Source organism: Babylonia areolata, chromosome 12 (genome assembly GCF_041734735.1).
Source record: "Babylonia areolata isolate BAREFJ2019XMU chromosome 12, ASM4173473v1, whole genome shotgun sequence".
Lineage (NCBI taxonomy): Eukaryota > Metazoa > Mollusca > Gastropoda > Neogastropoda > Buccinidae > Babylonia > Babylonia areolata.
Genome location: NC_134887.1, coordinates 789,022 through 808,474, shown reverse-complemented (window position 1 = coordinate 808,474; position 19,453 = coordinate 789,022). Strand labels below are relative to the sequence as shown.

The 19,453-nt window shown below is 47.7% G+C and overlaps 1 protein-coding gene across 1 annotated transcript in view; it reads left to right on the top strand.

Moving 5' to 3' along the window:
• The window catches only part of LOC143288288 (telomerase-binding protein EST1A-like), a 74,238-nt gene that overhangs the window by 24,849 nt on the left and 29,936 nt on the right, over positions 1-19,453 (top strand). The window contains exons 8-13 of the mRNA XM_076596637.1: positions 1-79; positions 4,864-4,974; positions 7,132-7,326; positions 10,408-10,469; positions 13,358-13,503; positions 17,360-17,615. Of these exons, the coding sequence (XP_076452752.1) occupies positions 1-79; positions 4,864-4,974; positions 7,132-7,326; positions 10,408-10,469; positions 13,358-13,503; positions 17,360-17,615 (849 nt within the window). The remainder of the gene's footprint in view (positions 80-4,863; positions 4,975-7,131; positions 7,327-10,407; positions 10,470-13,357; positions 13,504-17,359; positions 17,616-19,453) is intronic.

Genomic DNA, 19,453 nt, shown 5'->3' with positions numbered 1-19,453 from the left:
CTGGTACATGCAGGCCCAGAAGCTGGCCCCGAAGAACGGCCGTCCATACAACCAGCTGGCCATTTTGGCTGTCTACACTGTGAGTGACTCCCCCTGTTATCCCTCTCCCTTCTGTGTCTCTCATGTCGTCTTTCCCTCCTTATCTTCCCCTGCTCTCTGGCCTTTCTCTGTGTGGGGACCTTTACACAGGTCTGGTTAGGGTTCAGTGTCTTTGTCTTTCTGTTAGCTGTGGACCTTTACACAGGTCTGGTTAGGGTTCAGTGTCTTTGTCTTTCTGTTAGCTGTGGACCTTTACACAGGTCTGGTTAGGGTTCAGTGTCTTTGTTTTTTGTTAGCTGTGGACCTTTACACAGGTCTGGTTAGAGTTCAGTGTCTTTGTCTTTCTGTTAGCTGTGGGGACCTTTACACAGGTCTGGTTAGGGTTCAGTGTCTTTGTTTTTTGTTAGCTGTGGACCTTTACACAGGTCTGGTTAGGGTTCAGTTTCTTTGTCTTTCTGTTAGCTGTGGACCTTTACACAGGTCTGGTTAGGGTTCAGTGTCTTTGTCTTTCTGTTAGCTGTGGACCTTTACACAGGTCTGGTTAGGGTTCAGTGTCTTTGTCTTTCTGTTAGCTGTGGACCTTTACACAGGTCTGGTTAGGGTTCAGTGTCTTTGTCTTTCTGTTAGCTGTGGACCTTTACACAGGTCTGGTTAGGGTTCAGTGTCTTTGTCTTTCTGTTAGCTGTGGACCTTTACACAGGTCTGGTTAGGGTTCAGTGTCTTTGTCTTTCTGTTAGCTGTGGACCTTTACACAGGTCTGGTTAGAGTTCAGTGTCTTTGTCTTTCTGTTAGCTGTGGACCTTTACACAGGTCTGGTTAGGGTTCAGTGTCTTTGTCTTTCTGTTAGCTGTGGACCTTTACACAGGTCTGGTTAGGGTTCAGTGTCTTTGTCTTTCTGTTAGCTGTGGACCTTTACACAGGTCTGGTTAGAGTTCAGTGTCTTTGTCTTTCTGTTAGCTGTGGACCTTTACACAGGTCTGGTTAGAGTTCAGTGTCTTTGTCTTTCTGTTAGCTGTGGACCTTTACACAGGTCTGGTTAGGGTTCAGTGTCTTTGTCTTTCTGTTAGCTGTGGACCTTTACACAGGTCTGGTTAGGGTTCAGTGTCTTTGTCTTTCTGTTAGCTGTGGACCTTTACACAGGTCTGGTTAGAGTTCAGTGTCTTTGTCTTTCTGTTAGCTGTGGACCTTTACACAGGTCTGGTTAGGGTTCAGTGTCTTTGTCTTTCTGTTAGCTGTGGACCTTTACACAGGTCTGGTTAGGGTTCAGTGTCTTTGTCTTTCTGTTAGCTGTGGGACCTTTACACAGGTCTGGTTAGGGTTCAGTGTCTTTGTCTTTCTGTTAGCTGTGGACCTTTACACAGGTCTGGTTAGAGTTCAGTGTCTTTGTCTTTCTGTTAGCTGTGGACCTTTACACAGGTCTGGTTAGGGTTCAGTGTCTTTGTCTTTCTGTTAGCTGTGGACCTTTACACAGGTCTGGTTAGGGTTCAGTCTCTTTGTCTTTCTGTTAGCTGTGGACCTTTACACAGGTCTGGTTAGGGTTCAGTTTCTTTGTCTTTCTGTTAGCTGTGGACCTTTACACAGGTCTGGTTAGGGTTCAGTGTCTTTGTCTTTCTGTTAGCTGTGGACCTTTACACAGGTCTGGTTAGGGTTCAGTTTCTTTGTCTTTCTGTTAGCTGTGGACCTTTAGGTGTTTGAAGTCTTCCTCCTGTCTTGGTCTGGTGTTGATAAGGTGTTTGAAGTCTTCCTCCTGTCTTGGTCTGGTGTTGATAAGGTGTTTGAAGTCTTCCTCCTGTCTTGGTCTGGTGTTGATAAGGTGTTTGAAGTCTTCCTCCTGTCTTGGTCTGGTGTTGATAAGGTGTTTGAAGTCTTCCTCCTGTCATGGTCTGTTGTTGATAAGGTGTTTGAAGTCTTCCTCCTGTCTTGGTCTGGTGTTGATAAGGTGTTTGAAGTCTTCCTCCTGTCATGGTCTGGTGTTGATAAGGTGTTTGAAGTCTTCCTCCTGTCTTGGTCTGGTGTTGATAAGGTGTTTGAAGTCTTCCTCCTGTCTTGGTCTGGTGTTGATGTTTGAAGTCTTCCTTCTGTCATGGTCTGGTGTTGATGTTTCATGTCTTCCTTCTGTCATGGTCTGGTGTTGATAAGGTGTTTGAAGTCTTCCTCCTGTCTTGGTCTGGTGCTGATGTTTGAAGTCTTCCTTCTGTCATGGTCTGTTGTTGATAAGGTGTTTGAAGTCTTCCTCCTGTCATGGTCTGGTGTTGATAAGGTGTTTGAAGTCTTCCTCCTGTCATGGTCTGGTGTTGATAAGGTGTTTGAAGTCTTCCTCCTGTCTTGGTCTGGTGTTGATGTTTGAAGTCTTCCTCTTGTCTTGGTCTGGTGTTGATGTTTGAAGTCTTCCTCCTGTCATGGTCTGTTGTTGATAAGGTGTTTGAAGTCTTCCTCCTGTATTGGTCTGGTGTTGATAAGGTGTTTGAAGTCTTCCTCCTGTCTTGGTCTGGTGCTGATGTTTGAAGTCTTCCTTCTGTCATGGTCTGTTGTTGATAAGGTGTTTGAAGTCTTCCTCCTGTCATGGTCTGTTGTTGATAAGGTGTTTGAAGTCTTCCTCCTGTCTTGGTCTGGTGTTGATAAGGTGTTTGAAGTCTTCGTCCTGTCTTAGTCTGGTGTTGATAAGGTGTTTGAAGTCTTCCTCCTGTCTTGGTCTGGTGTTGATAAGGTGTTTGAAGTCTTCCTCTTGTCTTGGTCTGGTGTTGATGTTTGAAGTCTTCCTCCTGTCATGGTCTGGTGTTGATGTTTGAAGTCTTCCTCCTGTCATGGTCTGTTGTTGATAAGGTGTTTGAAGTCTTCCTCCTGTCTTGGTCTGGTGTTGATAAGGTGTTTGAAGTCTTCCTCCTGTCTTGGTCTGGTGTTGATAAGGTGTTTGAAGTCTTCCTCCTGTCATGGTCTGGTGTTGATGTTTGAAGTCTTCCTCCTGTCTTGGTCTGGTGTTGATAAGGTGTTTGAAGTCTTCCTCCTGTCATGGTCTGGTGTTGATAAGGTGTTTGAAGTCTTCCTCCTGTCATGGTCTGGTGTTGATGTTTGAAGTCTTCGTCCTGTCTTGGTCTGGTGTTGATAAGGTGTTTGAAGTCTTCCTCCTGTCATGGTCTGGTGTTGATGTTTGAAGTCTTCCTTCTGTCATGGTCTGGTGTTGATGTTTGAAGTCTTCCTCCTGTCATGGTCTGGTGTTGATGTTTGAAGTCTTCTTTCTGTCATGGTCTGGTGTTGATGTTTGAAGTCTTCCTCCTGTCATGGTCTGGTGTTGATGTTTGAAGTCTTCCTCCTGTCATGGTCTGGTGTTGATGTTTGAAGTCTTCCTCCTGTCATGGTCTGGTGTTGATGTTTGAAGTCTTCTTTCTGTCATGGTCTGGTGTTGATGTTTGAAGTCTTCCTCCTGTCATGGTCTGGTGTTGATGTTTGAAGTCTTCCTCCTGTCATGGTCTGGTGTTGATGTTTGAAGTCTTCCTCCTGTCATGGTCTGGTTTTGATGCTTGAAGTCTTTCTCTTGTCATGGTCTGGTGTTGATGTTTGAAGTCTTTCTCTTGTCATGGTCTGGTGTTGATGTTTGAAGTCTTTCTCCTGTCATGGTCTGGTGTTGATGTTTGAAGTCTTCCTCCTGTCATGGTCTGGTGTTGATGTTTGAAGTCTTCCTCCTGTCATGGTCTGGTGTTGATGTTTGAAGTCTTCCTCCTGTCATGGTCTGGTGTTGATGTTTGAAGTCTTCCTCCTGTCATGGTCTGGTGTTGATGTTTGAAGTCTTTCTCTTGTCATGGTCTGGTGTTGATGTTTGAAGTCTTTCTCTTGTCATGGTCTGGTGTTGATGTTTGAAGTCTTTCTCTTGTCATGGTCTGGTGTTGATGTTTGAAGTCTTCCTCCTGTCATGGTCTGGTGTTGATGTTTGAAGTCTTTCTCCTGTCATGGTCTGGTGTTGATGTTTGAAGTCTTTCTCTTGTCATGGTCTGGTGTTGATGTTTGAAGTCTTTCTCTTGTCATGGTCTGGCGGTGTGGAACAAACTGCACTTCTCAGTCCACCATGTTGATTCACCAGTTCAGTTTGGAAAGCCTCTTAACACACCTTTTCCGTTCTGCCTACCATCTTACTGACCGATGTGTTTCTTCAACTTCCGCTGGTCACTTTGTGGTGTGTGTGTGTGTGTTTGCATTTGTGTGTGTGCGCAAGTTTGTTGGTGGATGGTGTACTTGATCCATGTGTACTTAAATACATGTGTAATGTTTTGTTGTAAAGTGCCAGGAGCTCTCTGCGTCATTGTGCTATAATCTGATGATGATGATAGTGGTAGTGATGATGATGGTTATGTAGTAATGATGATGGTGGTGATTATGGTGGTGGTGATGATGGTGGTGATGATGATGATGACGATGGTGTAGGCAGTGATAATGATGGTGATGGTTATGTAGTAATGATGGTGGTGGTGATTATGCGTGGTGATGATGATGGTGGTGGTGATGATGGTGGTGATGATGATGGTGGTGGTGATGATGGTGGTGATGATGATGATGATGATGGTGTAGGTGGTGATAATGATGGTGATGGTGTTTATGATAGCGATGGTGATAGTGATGGTGATGATGATATTGATGGTGATGATGATTATGGTGGTGGTGATGATAATGATGGTAATGATAGTAATGATGGTGATAATGATGATGGTGGTAGTGGTGGTGGTGATGATGATGATGATGATGATGATGATAATGGTGGTGATAGTGATGGTGGTGATTATAATGATAATAATATTGATGATGATGATGATGGTGATGGTGGTGGTGTGGCAGCGGCGGAAGCTGGACGCAGTGTACTACTACCAGCGAAGTCTGGCGGCCAGCAACCCTATCCTGACAGCGCGGGAAAGCCTCATGTCCCTGTTTGACGAAGTGCGCAGGAAGGTATCTGCCCTGACGCTGCTCCACCCTCATGCATGTGCACTTGGACACACTCACATGCACACACATGCACACACACAAACACACTGTGTAATATCCTGTCCCCCACTCTCTCTTTCTGTGTGTGTGTGTGTGTGTGTGTGTGTGTGTGTATGTATATGTGATGCGTGTGTGTGTGTGTTCGTTTTTGTGTGTGTGCGTGCATGTGTGTGCATGTATGTGTGTATGATGTGTGTATGATGTGTGTGTGTGTGTGTGTATTATGTATGTTTTGTGTGTATCTGTATATATGTATGTATGTGTGTGTATGTATATATGTATGTTTTTGTTTGTGTATATGTGTGTGCGTTTATGTATTTGAAAATGGGTATGTGTATATATGTATTTGTCTGTAATTGTTTGTATGTATGTATCTATATGTGTGTGTGTATGTATGATATATCTACCGACCCATGGACAGCGTGTGTGTGTATGTTTGACATGTCAACACACCCACAACAGTGTATGTATGACATGTCAACACAACCACAACAGTGTATGTATGACGTGTCAACACACCCACTGACTGTGTATGAATGACATGTCAACACACCCACTGACAGTGTATGTATGACGTGTCAACACACCCACAACAGTGTATGTATGACGTGTCAACACACCCACAACAGTGTATGTATGACATGTCAGCACACCCACTGACAGTGTATGTATGACGTGTCAACACACCCACTGACAGTGTATGTATGACGTGTCAACACACCCACTGACTGTGTATGAATGACATGTCAACACACCCACTGACAGTGTATGTATGACATGTCAACACACCCACTGACAGTGTATGTATGACATGTCAGCACACCCACTGACAGTGTATGTATGACGTGTCAACACACCCACCGACAATGTATGTATGATGAGTCAACACACCCACTGACTGTGTATGTATGTATAATGTGTCAACACATCCACCAACGGTGTGTGTATGATGTGTCAACAAAGTGAACACACCCTCAGACAGTGTGTACGACATGACAACAAAGTGAACACACCCTCAGACAGTGTTTATGACGTGTCAGCAAAGTGAACACACCCTCAGACAGTGTGTGTATGACGTGTCAGCAAAGTGAACACACCCACAGACAGTGTGTATGACGTGTCAGCAAAGTCAACACACCCTCAGCGTGTATGACGCGTCAACAAAGTGAACACACCCTGAGACAGTGTGTATGACGTGTCAGCAAAGTCAACACACCCTCAGACAGTGTGTATGACGCGTCAACAAAGTGAACACACCCTCAGACAGTGTGTATGATGCGTCAACAAAGTGAACACACCCTCAGACAGTGTGTATGATGTGTCAGCAAAGTGAACACACCCTCAGACAGTGTGTATGACGTGTCAGCAAAGTCAACACACCCTTAGACAGTGTGTATGATGTGTCAGCAAAGTGAACACACCCTTAGACAGTGTGTATGACGTGTCAGCAAAGTCAGCACACCCTCAGACAGTGTGTATGACGTGTCAGCAAAGTCAACACACCCTCAGCGTGTATGACGCGTCAACAAAGTGAACACACCCTCAGACAGTGTGTATGACGCGTCAACAAAGTGAACACACCCTCAGACAGTGTGTATGATGTGTCAGCAAAGTGAACACACCCTCAGCGTGTATGACGCGTCAACAAAGTGAACACACCCTGAGACAGTGTGTATGACGTGTCAGCAAAGTCAACACACCCTCAGACAGTGTGTATGACGCGTCAACAAAGTGAACACACCCTCAGACAGTGTGTATGACGTGTCAGCAAAGTCAACACACCCTTAGACAGTGTGTATGATGTGTCAGCAAAGTGAACACACCCTCAGACAGTGTGTATGACGTGTCAGCAAAGTCAGCACACCCTCAGACAGTGTGTATGACGTGTCAGCAAAGTGAACACACCCTGAGGCAGTGTGTATGACGCGTCAACTAAGTGAACACACCCTGAGACTGTGTGTATGACGTGTCAGCAAAGTGAACACACCCTTGGATAGTGTGTTTGGCGTGTCAACAAAGTGAACACACCCTGAGACAGTGTGTATGACGTGTCAGCAAAGTGAACACACCCTTGGATAGTGTGTGTATGACGTGTCAGAGTGAACACACCCTTGTCAACAGGAGGAGGCGGTGGAGCAGCGGCGTGTGGAAGAGGCTCGGCGGAAGCGACGGAGGAGGGCCCCCCCCTCACAGCCCCACCCCCATGCCCGGCGACGGGTGGAGGTGTGGATCGCTGCCGACGGCTCCAGGTCACAGGACCGCCAGTCGGACCGCGACTCCGACCCTGACGACCTCACTGCCCTCTCGGCCACAGAGGTCAGGCCACCATGATGAAGCATCGTGGAAGGGGTGGGGGGCAGGGATGGGGGGAAGTGGGGGGACAGAGAATAGAGTGATGGGAGGGGTGAGGTGTTTGGGGGGGTGTGGGGGGGGACAGAGAATAGAGTGGTGGGAGGGGTGAGGTGTTGGGGGTGGGGGTGGGGGGACAGAGAATAGAGTGATGGGAGGGGTGAGGTGTTGGGAGGGGGGGGAGGAGGGCAGAGAATAGAGTGATGGGAGGGGTGAGGTGTTCGGGGGAGGGGGAGACAGAGAATAGAGTGATGGGAGGGGTGAGGTGTGTGTGTGTGGGGGGGGGGGGGGGGGCAGAGAATAGAGTGGTGGGAAGGGTGAGGTGTTGAGGGGGGGGGGGGGACAGAGAATAGAGTGATGGGAGGGGTGAGGTGTTGGGGGTGGGGGGGGGGACAGAGAGTGGTGGGAGGGGTGAGGTGTGTGTGTGTGTGGGGGGGGGGGCAGAGAATAGAGTGGTGGGAAGGGTGAGGTGTTGGGGGGGGGACAGAGAATAGAGTGATGGGAGGGGTGAGGTGTTGGGAGGGGGGGAGGAGGACAGAGAATAGAGTGATGGGAGGGGTGAGGTGTTGGGGGGGGGTGGGGGGGCAGAGAATAGTGGTGGTGGGAGGGGTGAGGTGTTTGTGGGGAGGAGGACAGAGAATAGAGTGGTGGGAGGGGTGAGGTGTTGGGAGGAGGGGGTGAAGGAGGACAGAGAATAGAGTGATGGGAGGGGTGAGGTGTTGGGAGGAGGGGGGGGGAGGAGGACAGAGAATAGAGTGATGGGAGGGGTGAGGTGTTGGGAGGAGGGGGTGAAGGAGGACAGAGAATAGAGTGATGGGAGGGGTGAGGTGTTGGGAGGAGGGGGGGGGAGGAGGACAGAGAATAGAGTGATGGGAGGGGTGAGGTGTTGGGAGGAGGGGGTGAAGGAGGACAGAGAATAGAGTGGTGGGAGGGGTGAGGTGTTGGGAGGAGGGGGGGGAGGAGGACAGAGAATAGAGTGGTGGGAGGGGTGAGGTGTTGGGATGACAGTGATGCATATTCATTGTAGTGTTTTATGTTTAATGTGTTTTAATGTATTTGTCGTACTATACTGTATTTTTTGCATTGTATTAATTCTATTGCGTAACTTTTTTGTCACATGAGATTTGTGTGTGTGAAATTGGGAATGCTCTCCTGTGGGGAGACTTAGTGGCCAGAGTGCAGTGCCACCCCTTTTTTCTTCTTTTTTGCTGGGTTCTGTTACATGTGCTAGGTGTGTGCTGCTAATCGATTTGTAGTCTCATCTGAAAGACAAGCACCCAGTCCGCCACTCAAGGTTCAGTGGAGTGGCAGTAAAACTAGTGGTCCAAGTTGGATTCAGAGTGATGGAAGCTGGTTTCCTGGTCAGTGCATCATGGCTGGGCCGTCAGGAAGGGCATTGCACACATGTACACACATACACTCATACACTCAACTCATGCACACATACATGCACACATACACATACACACACTCACTCTTATATGCAGGTATGAGTCTGATTATCAATGGGGATATTATTATTACCCATTATTATTATTGTTGATATTACTGCCATTATAATTACAATGGATGAGTCACACTCATAGTATCTAGCAATATGGCTGTGAGCATGCATGCTAAATTATTAAGACAGTTGTGAGCAATATGATTAATCAGAATGGGTGTCATCAAATGGAATGATCACCACAGGTGTGAATGAGTTAGATGGTCACCACAGGGGGGGGGAGGAGGGAGGTGGTGTAGAAAGGTGTGATATTAATCAGAATGAGTGTCATCAAATGGAATGATCACCACAGGTGTGAATGACTTAGATGGTCACCACAGGGGGAGGGAGGGAGGTGGTGTAGAAAGGTGTGATATTAATCAGAATGGGTGTCATCAAATGGAATGATCACCACAGGTGTGAATGACGTTAGATGGTCACCACAGAGGGGGGGAGGGAGGTGGTGTAGAAAGGTGTGATATTAATCAGAATGGGTGTCATCAAATGGAATGATCACCACAGGTGTGAATGAGTTAGATGGTCACCACAGGGGGGGGAGGGAGGTGGTGTAGAAAGGTGTGATATTAATCAGAATGGGTGTCATCAAATGGAATGATCACCACAGGTGTGAATGAGTTAGATGGTCACCACAGGGGGGGGGGAGGAGGGAGGTGGTGTAGAAAGGTGTGATATTAATCAGAATGAGTGTCATCAAATGGAATGATCACCACAGGTGTGAATGACTTAGATGGTCACCACAGGGGGAGGGAGGGAGGTGGTGTAGAAAGGTGTGATATTAATCAGAATGGGTGTCATCAAATGGAATGATCACCACAGGTGTGAATGAGTTAGATGGTCACCACAGAGGGGGGGAGGGAGGTGGTGTAGAAAGGTGTGATATTAATCAGAATGGGTGTCATCAAATGGAATGATCACCACAGGTGTGAATGAGTTAGATGGTCACCACAGGGGGGGGGGGGGAGGGAGGTGGTGTAGAAAGGTGTGATATTAATCAGAATGGGTGTCATCAAATGGAATGATCACCACAGGTGTGAATGAGTCAGATGGTCACCACAGGGGGGGGGAGGGAGGTGGTGTAGAAAGGTGTGATATTAATCAGAATGGGTGTCATCAAATGGAATGATCACCACAGGTGTGAATGAGTTAGATGGTCACCACAGGGGGGGGGGGGAGGGAGGTGGTGTAGAAAGGTGTGATATTAATCAGAATGGGTGTCATCAAATGGAATGATCACCACAGGTGTGAATGAGTTAGATGGTCACCACAGAGGGAGGGAGGGAGGTGGTGTAGAAAGGTGTGATATTAATCAGAATGGGTGTCATCAAATGGAATGATCACCACAGGTGTGAATGAGTTAGATGGTCACCACAGAGGGGGGGAGGGAGGTGGTGTAGAAAGGTGTGATATTAATCAGAATGGGTGTCATCAAATGGAATGATCACCACAGGTGTGAATGAGTTAGATGGTCACCACGGGGGAGGTGGGGGTGTGTGTGTGTGTGCAGAAATGTGTGATTCAGACCAGGTGTGACTGTTGGCTTTCAGCTCAACAAGCGCTTCCTGCAGACCTTCCTCAATGTCCACGGCAAACTCTTCACTAAAATCAAGTAAGTCAGCTTGTTGACCATGGCAAACTCTTCACTAAAATCAAGTAAGTCAGCTTGTTGACCATGGCAATCTCTTCACTAAATCTCTTCATGGAGAGCGGCAGTGTGATGTGTGATTGGTGATGTGACAGCTTTGAGGTGTTGACGGAGAGTGGCAGTGTGATGTGTGATGTGACAGCTTTGAGGTGTTGACAGAGAGCGGCAGTGTAATGTGTGATTTGTGATGTGACAGCTTTGAGGTGTTGACGGAGAGTGGCAGTGTGATTTGTGATGTGACAGCTTTGAGGTGTTGACGGAGAGTGGCAGTGTGATGTGACAGCTTTGAGGTGTTGACGGAGAGTGGCAGTGTGATTTGTGATGTGACAGCTTTGAGGTGTTGACGGAGAGTGGCAGTGTGATTTGTGATGTGACAGCTTTGAGGTGTTGACGGAGAGTGGCAGTGTGATTTGTGATGTGACAGCTTTGAGGTGTTGACGGAGAGCGGCAGTGTGATTTGTGATGTGACAGCTTTGAGGTGTTGACGGAGAGTGGCAGTGTGATGTGACAGCTTTGAGGTGTTGACGGAGAGTGGCAGTGTGATTTGTGATGTGACAGCTTTGAGGTGTTGACGGAGAGTGGCAGTGTGATTTGTGATGTGACAGCTTTGAGGTGTTGACGGAGAGTGGCAGTGTGATTTGTGATGTGACAGCTTTGAGGTGTTGACGGAGAGTGGCAGTGTGATTTGTGATGTGACAGCTTTGAGGTGTTGACGGAGAGCGGCAGTGTGATGTGACATCTTTGAGGTGTTGACGGAGAGCGGCAGTGTGATGTGCAATTTGTGATGTGACAGCTTTGAGGTGTTGACGGAGAGCGGCAGTGTGATGTGACATCTTTGAGGTGTTGACGGAGAGCGGCAGTGTGATGTGTAATTTGTGATGTGACAGCTTTGAGGTTTTGACGGAGAGCGGCAGTGTGATGTGTAATTTGTGATGTGACAGCTTTGAGGTGTTGACGGAGAGCGGCAGTGTGATGTGTGATTTGTGATGTGACAGCTTTGAGGTGTTGACGGAGAGCGGCAGTGTGATTTGTGATGTGACAGCTTTGAGGTGTTGACGGAGAGCGGCAGTTTGATTTGTGATGTGACAGCTTTGAGGTGTTGACGGAGAGCGGCAGTGTGATGTGTGATTTGTGATGTGACAGCTTTGAGGTGTTGACGGAGAGCGGCAGTGTGATTTGTGATGTGACAGCTTTGAGGTGTTGACGGAGAGCGGCAGTTTGATTTGTGATGTGACAGCTTTAAGGTGTTGATGGAGAGCGGCAGTGTGATGTGTGATTTGTGATGTGACAGCTTTGAGGTGTTGACGGAGAGTGGCAGTGTGATTTGTGATGTGACAGCTTTGAGGTGTTGACGGAGAGCGGCAGTGTGATGTGACATCTTTGAGGTGTTGACGGAGAGCGGCAGTGTGATGTGTAATTTGTGATGTGACAGCTTTGAGGTGTTGACGGAGAGCGGCAGTGTGATGTGTGATTTGTGATGTGACAGCTTTGAGGTGTTGACGGAGAGCGGCAGTGTGATTTGTGATGTGACAGCTTTGAGGTGTTGACGGAAAGCGGCAGTGTGATTTGTGATGTGACAGCTTTGAGGTGTTGACGAAGAGCGGCAGTGTGATGTGTGATGTGACAGCTTTGAGGTGTTGATGGAGAGCGGCAGTGTGATGTGTGATTTGTGATGTGACAGCTTTGAGGTGTTGACAGAGAGCGGCAGTGTGATGTGACAGCTTTGAGGTGTTGACGGAAAGCGGCAGTGTGATTTGTGATGTGACAGCTTTAAGGTGTTGATGGAGAGCGGCAGTGTGATGTGTGATTTGTGATGTGACAGCTTTGAGGTGTTGACAGAGAGCGGCAGTGTGATGTGTGATGTGACAGCTTTGAGGTGTTGATGGAGAGCGGCAGTGTGATTTGTGATGTGACAGCTTTGAGGTGTTGATGGAGAGCGGCAGTGTGATGTGTGATTTGTGATGTGACAGCTTTGAGGTGTTGATGGAGAGCGGCAATGTGATGTGTGATTTGTGATGTGACAGCTTTGAGGTGTTGACGGAGAGCGGCAGTGTGATGTGTGATTTGTGATGTGACAGCTTTGAGGTGTTGACGGAGAGCGGCAGTGTGATGTGTGATGTGACAGCTTTGAGGTGTTGATGGAGAGCGGCAGTGTGATGTGTGATGTGACAGCTTTGAGGTGTTGATGGAGAGCGGCAGTGTGATGTGTGATGTGACAGCTTTGAGGTGTTGACGGAGAGCGGCAGTGTGATTTGTGATGTGACAGCTTTGAGGTGTTGACAGGAGAGCGGCAGTGTGATGTGTGATGTGACAGCTTTGAGGTGTTGACGGAGAGCGGCAGTGTGATTTGTGATGTGACAGCTTTGAGGTGTTGATGGAGAGCGGCAGTGTGATGTGTGATTTGTGATGTGACAGCTTTGAGGTGTTGACGGAGAGCGGCAGTGTGATTTGTGATGTGACAGCTTTGAGGTGTTCACGGAGAGCGGCAGTGTGATGTGTGATTTGTGATGTGTCAGCTTTGAGGTGTTGACAGAGAGTGGCAGTGTGATGTGTGATTTGTGATGTATGATGTGACAGCTTTGAGGTGTTGACGGAGAGCGGCAGTGTGATTTGTGATGTGACAGCTTTGAGGTGTTGATGGAGAGCGGCAGTGTGATGTGTGATTTGTGATGTGTGATGTGACAGCTTTGAGGTGTTGACAGAGAGCGGCAGTGTGATGTGTGATTTGTGATGTGACAGCTTTGAGGTGTTGACAGAGAGTGGCAGTGTGATGTGTGATTTGTGATGTGTGATGTGACAGCTTTGAGGTGTTGACAGAGAGCAGCAGTGTGATGTCTGATGTGATGTGACAGCTTTGAGGTGTTCACGGAGAGCGGCAGTGTGATGCTCCAGGAGTGGCGCCTCTTGCTGCAGCACTCTCCCTGCCTCCTGTCCGCCGCCCGCCTGGTGCAGCTCATGGCCATCAACATGTTCTCCATTGACAACACCGCCCTCAAAGGTGGGGTGTGTGGGGGGCTGGGGGGGGGCCAGTTTAGCCTCTAGCCACTAAGTGGGAATTTAGATATGAAAAAAAAAAAAATCCATGTACAAAGAATCAAGAACCTAATAAATGTAAACTGTAAACTTAATTCATCAGATGTCCAGTTGGATTGCGAAGCAAACTTTCAGAATTTATTTTGGATTAACATCTTTAAACGATTTATCTGGTAAACTAGATATAAAAGGCTTCAAAGTCTCCCATTCAAATGTGTATGTGTCTTTGAGAGATGTCCTCCTGAACAGCATGGGATGTTTTTGCTGTATTTACTTTTTAATGCATTTAATTATCAGTTGTAAAGTAGATAGATGTTCACACACTGTAGTCCGGGTAAAAGTAACTCCACATACCATTCTTGGCCACTTCCATGAAGTGTAAACCTACTGCTGTTCTAACACTCTGTTCTGTCTCATGATTCTTTTTCCAGTAAAATATAACTGTGGGATATAGACAGTGGACAGTTCAATGGTATACTTCCCATTTCCTTCTTGGCTCCTTTTTTGGCAGCTTTGTGGGCCCTTTGGGTGTGGAAAAGTCTGGAAAGTATGTTTTGCCCTTTGGGTGTGGAAAAGTCTTAGGAAAGTATGTTTTGCCCTTTGGGTCTGGAAATGTCTTAGGAAAGTATGTTTTGCCCTTTGGGTCTGGAAAAGTCTTCGGAAAATATGTTTTGCCCTTTGGGTCTGGAAAAGTCTTTGGAAAGTATGTTTTGCCCTTTGGGTCTGGAAAAGTCTTTGGAAAGTATGTTTTGCTCTTTGGGTCTGGAAAAGTCTTTGGAAAGTATGTTTTGCCCTTTGGGTCTGGAAAAGTCTTTGGAAAGTATGTTTTGCCCTTTGGGTCTGGAAAAGTCTTTGGAAAGTATGTTTTGCCCTTTGGGTCTGGAAAAGTCTTTGGAAAGTATGTTTTGCCCTTTGGGTCTGGAAAAGTCTTCAGAAAGTATGTTTTGCCCTTTGGGTCTGGAAAAGTCTTAGGAAAGTATGTTTTGCCCTTTGGGTCTGGAAAAGTCTTTGGAAAGTATGTTTTGCCCTTTGGGTCTGGAAATGTCTTTTGAAGGTATGTTTTGCCCTTTGGGTCTTGCCCTTTTTGTCTGGAAAAGTCTTTGGAAAGTATGTTTTGCCCTTTGGGTCTGGAAATGTCTTTGGAAGGTATGTTTTGCCCTCTGGGTCAGGAAAAGTCTTTGGAAAGTATGTTTTGCCCTTTGGGTCTGGAAAAGTCTTTGGAAAGTATGTTTTGCCCTTTGGGTGTGGAAAAGTCTTAGGAAAGTATGTTTTGCCCTTTGGGTCAGGAAAAGTCTTAGGAAAGTATGTTTTGCCCTTTGGGTCTGGAAAAGTCTTTGGAAAGTATGTTTTGCCCTTTGGGTCTGGAAAAGTCTTTAGAAAGTATGTTTTGCCCTTTGGGTCAGGAAAAGTCTTAGGAAAGTATGTTTTGCCCTTTGGGTCCGGAAATGTCTTTGGAAGGTATGTTTTGCCCTTTGGGTCTGGAAAATTCTTTAGAAAGTATGTTTTGCCCTTTGGGTCTGGAAAAGTCTTCGGAAAGTATGTTTTGCCCTTTGGGTCTGGAAAAGTCTTCGGAAAGTATGTTTTTCCCCTTGGGTCTGGAAAAGTAAAGTCTTAGGAAAGTATGTTTTGCCCTTTGGGTCTGGAAAAGTCTTCGGAAAGTATGTTTTGCCCTTTGGTCTGGAAAATTCTTTGGAAAGTATGTTTTGTCCTTTGGTCTGGAAAATTCTTTAGAAAGTATGTTTTGCCCTTTGGGTCTGGAAAAGTCTTTGGAAAGTATGTTTTGCCCTTTGGTCTGGAAAATTCTTTAGAAAGTATGTTTTGCCCTTTGGGTCTGGAAAAGTCTTTAGAAAGTATGTTTTGCCCTTTGGTATGGAAAAGTCTTTGGAAAGTATGTTTTGCCCTTTGGGTCTGGAAAAGTCTTAGAATTTGATAAATCCCTTGACCATGACCATTCAGCAAAGAGCTTAAAAAAACATTTAAAAAGCAAACAAGAAAACAAATTGTGATGAAGACAGAACATCAATACTGGAATACGTCAGTTGCTTTCGCTGGTGGTGTTGCTGATGAATTTTACAGTTTGGCTTTATCTTGAATGATCAGTCTGGTCTGTAGAATGTATGGAAATTAGGTAGGTGACATGCATGGGAAGTGAGGGACTCAGATGTGTAAAACATGACAGGTGTTGACACACATTAGTCACAGTGATGTGTACAACATGACGGGTGGTGACACACATTAGACACAGTGATGTGTACAACATGACAGGTGGTGACACACATTAGACACGATGATGTGTACAGCATGATGGGTGTTGACACACTTTAGACATGGTGATGTGTACAACATGATGAGTGTTGACACACATTAGACATGATGGTGTGTACGACATGATGGGTGTTGACACACGTTAGACATACGATGTGTACATGATGACAGATGTTGACACACATCAGACACGATGAATTGTACACGATGACGGGGTGTTGACACACATTAGACACGTTGATGTGTACATGATGACAGATGTTGACACACATAAATAATGATGTGTACATGATGAGGGGTGTTGACATGCACACATCAGATATGATGAATTGTACACGATGAGGGAGTGTTGACACTCACACAACAGACATGATGAGGGGTGTTGACACTCACACAACAGACATGATGAGGGGTGTTGACACTCACACAACAGACATGATGAGGGGTGTTGACACACACACAACAGACATGATGAGGGGGTGTTGACACTCACACATCAGACATGATGAGGGGTGTTGACACTCACACGTCAGACATGATGAGGGGTGTTGACACACACACACAACAGACATGATGAGGGGTGTTGACACTCACAACAGAAATGATGAGGGGGTGTTGAGACTCACATAACAGACATGATGAGGGGTGTTGACGCACACACAACAGACATGATGAGGGGGTGTTGAGACTCACACAACAGACATGATGAGGGGTGTTGACACTCACAACAGAAATGATGAGGGGGTGTTGAGACTCACATAACAGACATGATGAGGGGTGTTGACACTCACAACAGAAATGATGAGGGGGTGTTGACACTCACGTCAGACATGATGAGGGGTGTTGACACACATACAACAGACATGATGAGGGGTGTTGACACTCACACGTCAGACACAATGAATTGCACACAATAACGGGGTGACACACACACACCAGACACATTGAGGGGTGTTGACACACGCACAACGGACACGATGACGTTTCCATGATGATGATGATGTGTTGACACACGCACATCAGATACAATCATGTGTACATGATGACGGTGTGTTGATACACACACACACACACACACATCAGACACGACGATGTGTACACGATGACGGGTGTTGACACACACACATCAGACATGACCATGTGTACACAGCGACGGGTGTTGACACACACACAAACACACACACACACACGCACAAGACATGATGATGTGTACACAGTGACTGGTGTTGACACACACACGCACAAGACACGATGATGTATACACAGTGATGGGTGTTGACACACACACACACAAGACACGATGATGTATACACAGTGACGGGTGTTGACACACACACACATCAGACACGATGATGTGTACACGGTGACGGGTGTTGACACACACACATCAGACATGATGATGTGTACACAGTGACGGGTGTTGACACACACACACATCAGACATGATGATGTGTACACAGTGACGGGTGTTGACACACACACACATCAGACATGATGATGTGTACACAGTGACGGGTGTTGACCCACATTACACATGATGAGGTGTGTTGATGCAGACGAAAGTCTGGGCGCCAGCTGCCGGTCCCTGCTGCAGGAGCATGCTGTAGAGGTGGCGTTGGACATGTTCGGCCTGCTGGCCTCCCGCGTCAGGCAGCTGCTGGGAGGGCAGGGGGCCCAGGAGGGGGGGGACCAGGGGCCCCTTGGGGAGGACCTGCGACAGCTGCTGCCTGGCCTGAAGGTGTGGGTGGACTGGATGATGTGCCACTCCTCCCTCTGGAACCCACAGCCCTCCCTCAGGCCCCCGGACGTCGGGTAGGTGTGGGGGTGGGGGTGGTGGGTGTTGGTGTTGGGGGATCGGGGTAGTGGGGTTGGGGTGGTGGTGTTGGATGTGGGTGTTGGGGTGGTGGTGTTGGATGTGGGTGTTGGGGGGTCGGGGTGGTGGTGTTGGATGTGGGTGTTGGGGGGTCGGGGAGGTGGTGTTGGATGTGGGTGTTGGGGGGTCGGGGTGGTGGTGTTGGATGTGGGTGTTGGGGGGTCGGGGTGGTGGTGTTGGGTGTGGGTGTTGGGGGGTTGGGGTGGTGGAGTTGGATGTGGGTGTTGGGGGTTGGAGTGGTGGTGTCGGGTGTGGGTGTTGGGGGGTCGGGGTGGTGGTGTCCGGTGTGGGTGTTGGGGGGTCGGGGTGGTGGTGTTGGGGGTCGGGGTGGTGGTGTTGGATGTCGGCGTCAGGGTGTTGGGGTGGTGGTGTCAGGTGTGGGTGTTGGGGTGGTGGTGTTGGGGTGGGTGTCGGGGTGGTGGTGTCGGGTGTGGGTGTTGGGATGGTGGTGTCGGGTATGGGTGTCGGGGTGGTGGTGTCGGGTGTGGGTGTTGGGATGGTGGTGTTGGGTGTGGGTGTTGGGGTGGTGGTGTCGGGTGTGGGTGTCGGGGTGGTGGTGTCGGGTGTGGGTGTCGGGGTGGTGGTGTGGGTGTCGGGGTGGTGGTGTGGGTGTTGGGGGGTTCATGGCTGTTGGCCTGAAAGCTCTTAGTTGGGCCAGTTTTCTCTGCTAAAAATAGTAACATGAAACCGGGCGCAGCTGAAACAACGCCCGCGCGGAACACGGCACGAGCACCGACAGTAATGCCAAGCCGGCCTCTTGTCTTTCACACACACGTGCAGACTGAGGCCATGATGTCGCCGGTTTCAGAGTGAGCTGGATGTAGAGGCAGCAGGGACTTGTGCACAACCGCTACCTGTTAATGTTATACTGCCCTCACACACACACCATGGAAACTGGCTGATATTCAGCCCTCACACACAAACCATGGAAACTGGCTGATATTCAGCCCTCACACACCAAAGATGGAAACTAACTGATATTCAGCCCTCACACACCAAAGATGGAAACTAACTGATATTCAGCCCTCACACACCAAAGATGGAAACTAACTGATATTCAACCCTCACACACCAAAGATGGAAACTAACTGATATTCAACCCTCACACACCAAAGATGGAAACTAACTGATATTCAGCCCTCACACACCAAAGATGGAAACTGGCTGATATTCAGCCCTCACACACACACCATGGAAACTGGCTGATATTCAGCCCTCACACACACACCATGGAAACTGGCTGATATTCAGCCCTCACACACCAAAGATGGAAACTAACTGATATTCAGCCCTCACACACCAAAGATGGAAACTAACTGATATTCAACCCTCACACACCAAAGATGGAAACTAACTGATATTCAGCCCTCACACACCAAAGATGGAAACTAACTGATATTCAGCCCTCACACACCAAAGATGGAAACTGGCTGATATTCAGCCCTCACACACCAAAGATGGAAACTGGCTGATATTCAGCCCTCACACACCAAAGATGGAAACTGGCTGATATTCAGCCCTCACACACAAACCATGGAAACTGGCTGATATTCAGCCCTCACACAGATGGAAACTGGCTGATATTCAGCCCTCACACACACACCATGGAAACTGGCTGATATTCAGCCCTCACACACCAAAGATGGAAACTAACTGATATTCAGCCCTCACACACCAAAGATGGAAACTAACTGATATTCAACCCTCACACACCAAAGATGGAAACTAACTGATATTCAGCCCTCACACACCAAAGATGGAAACTAACTGATATTCA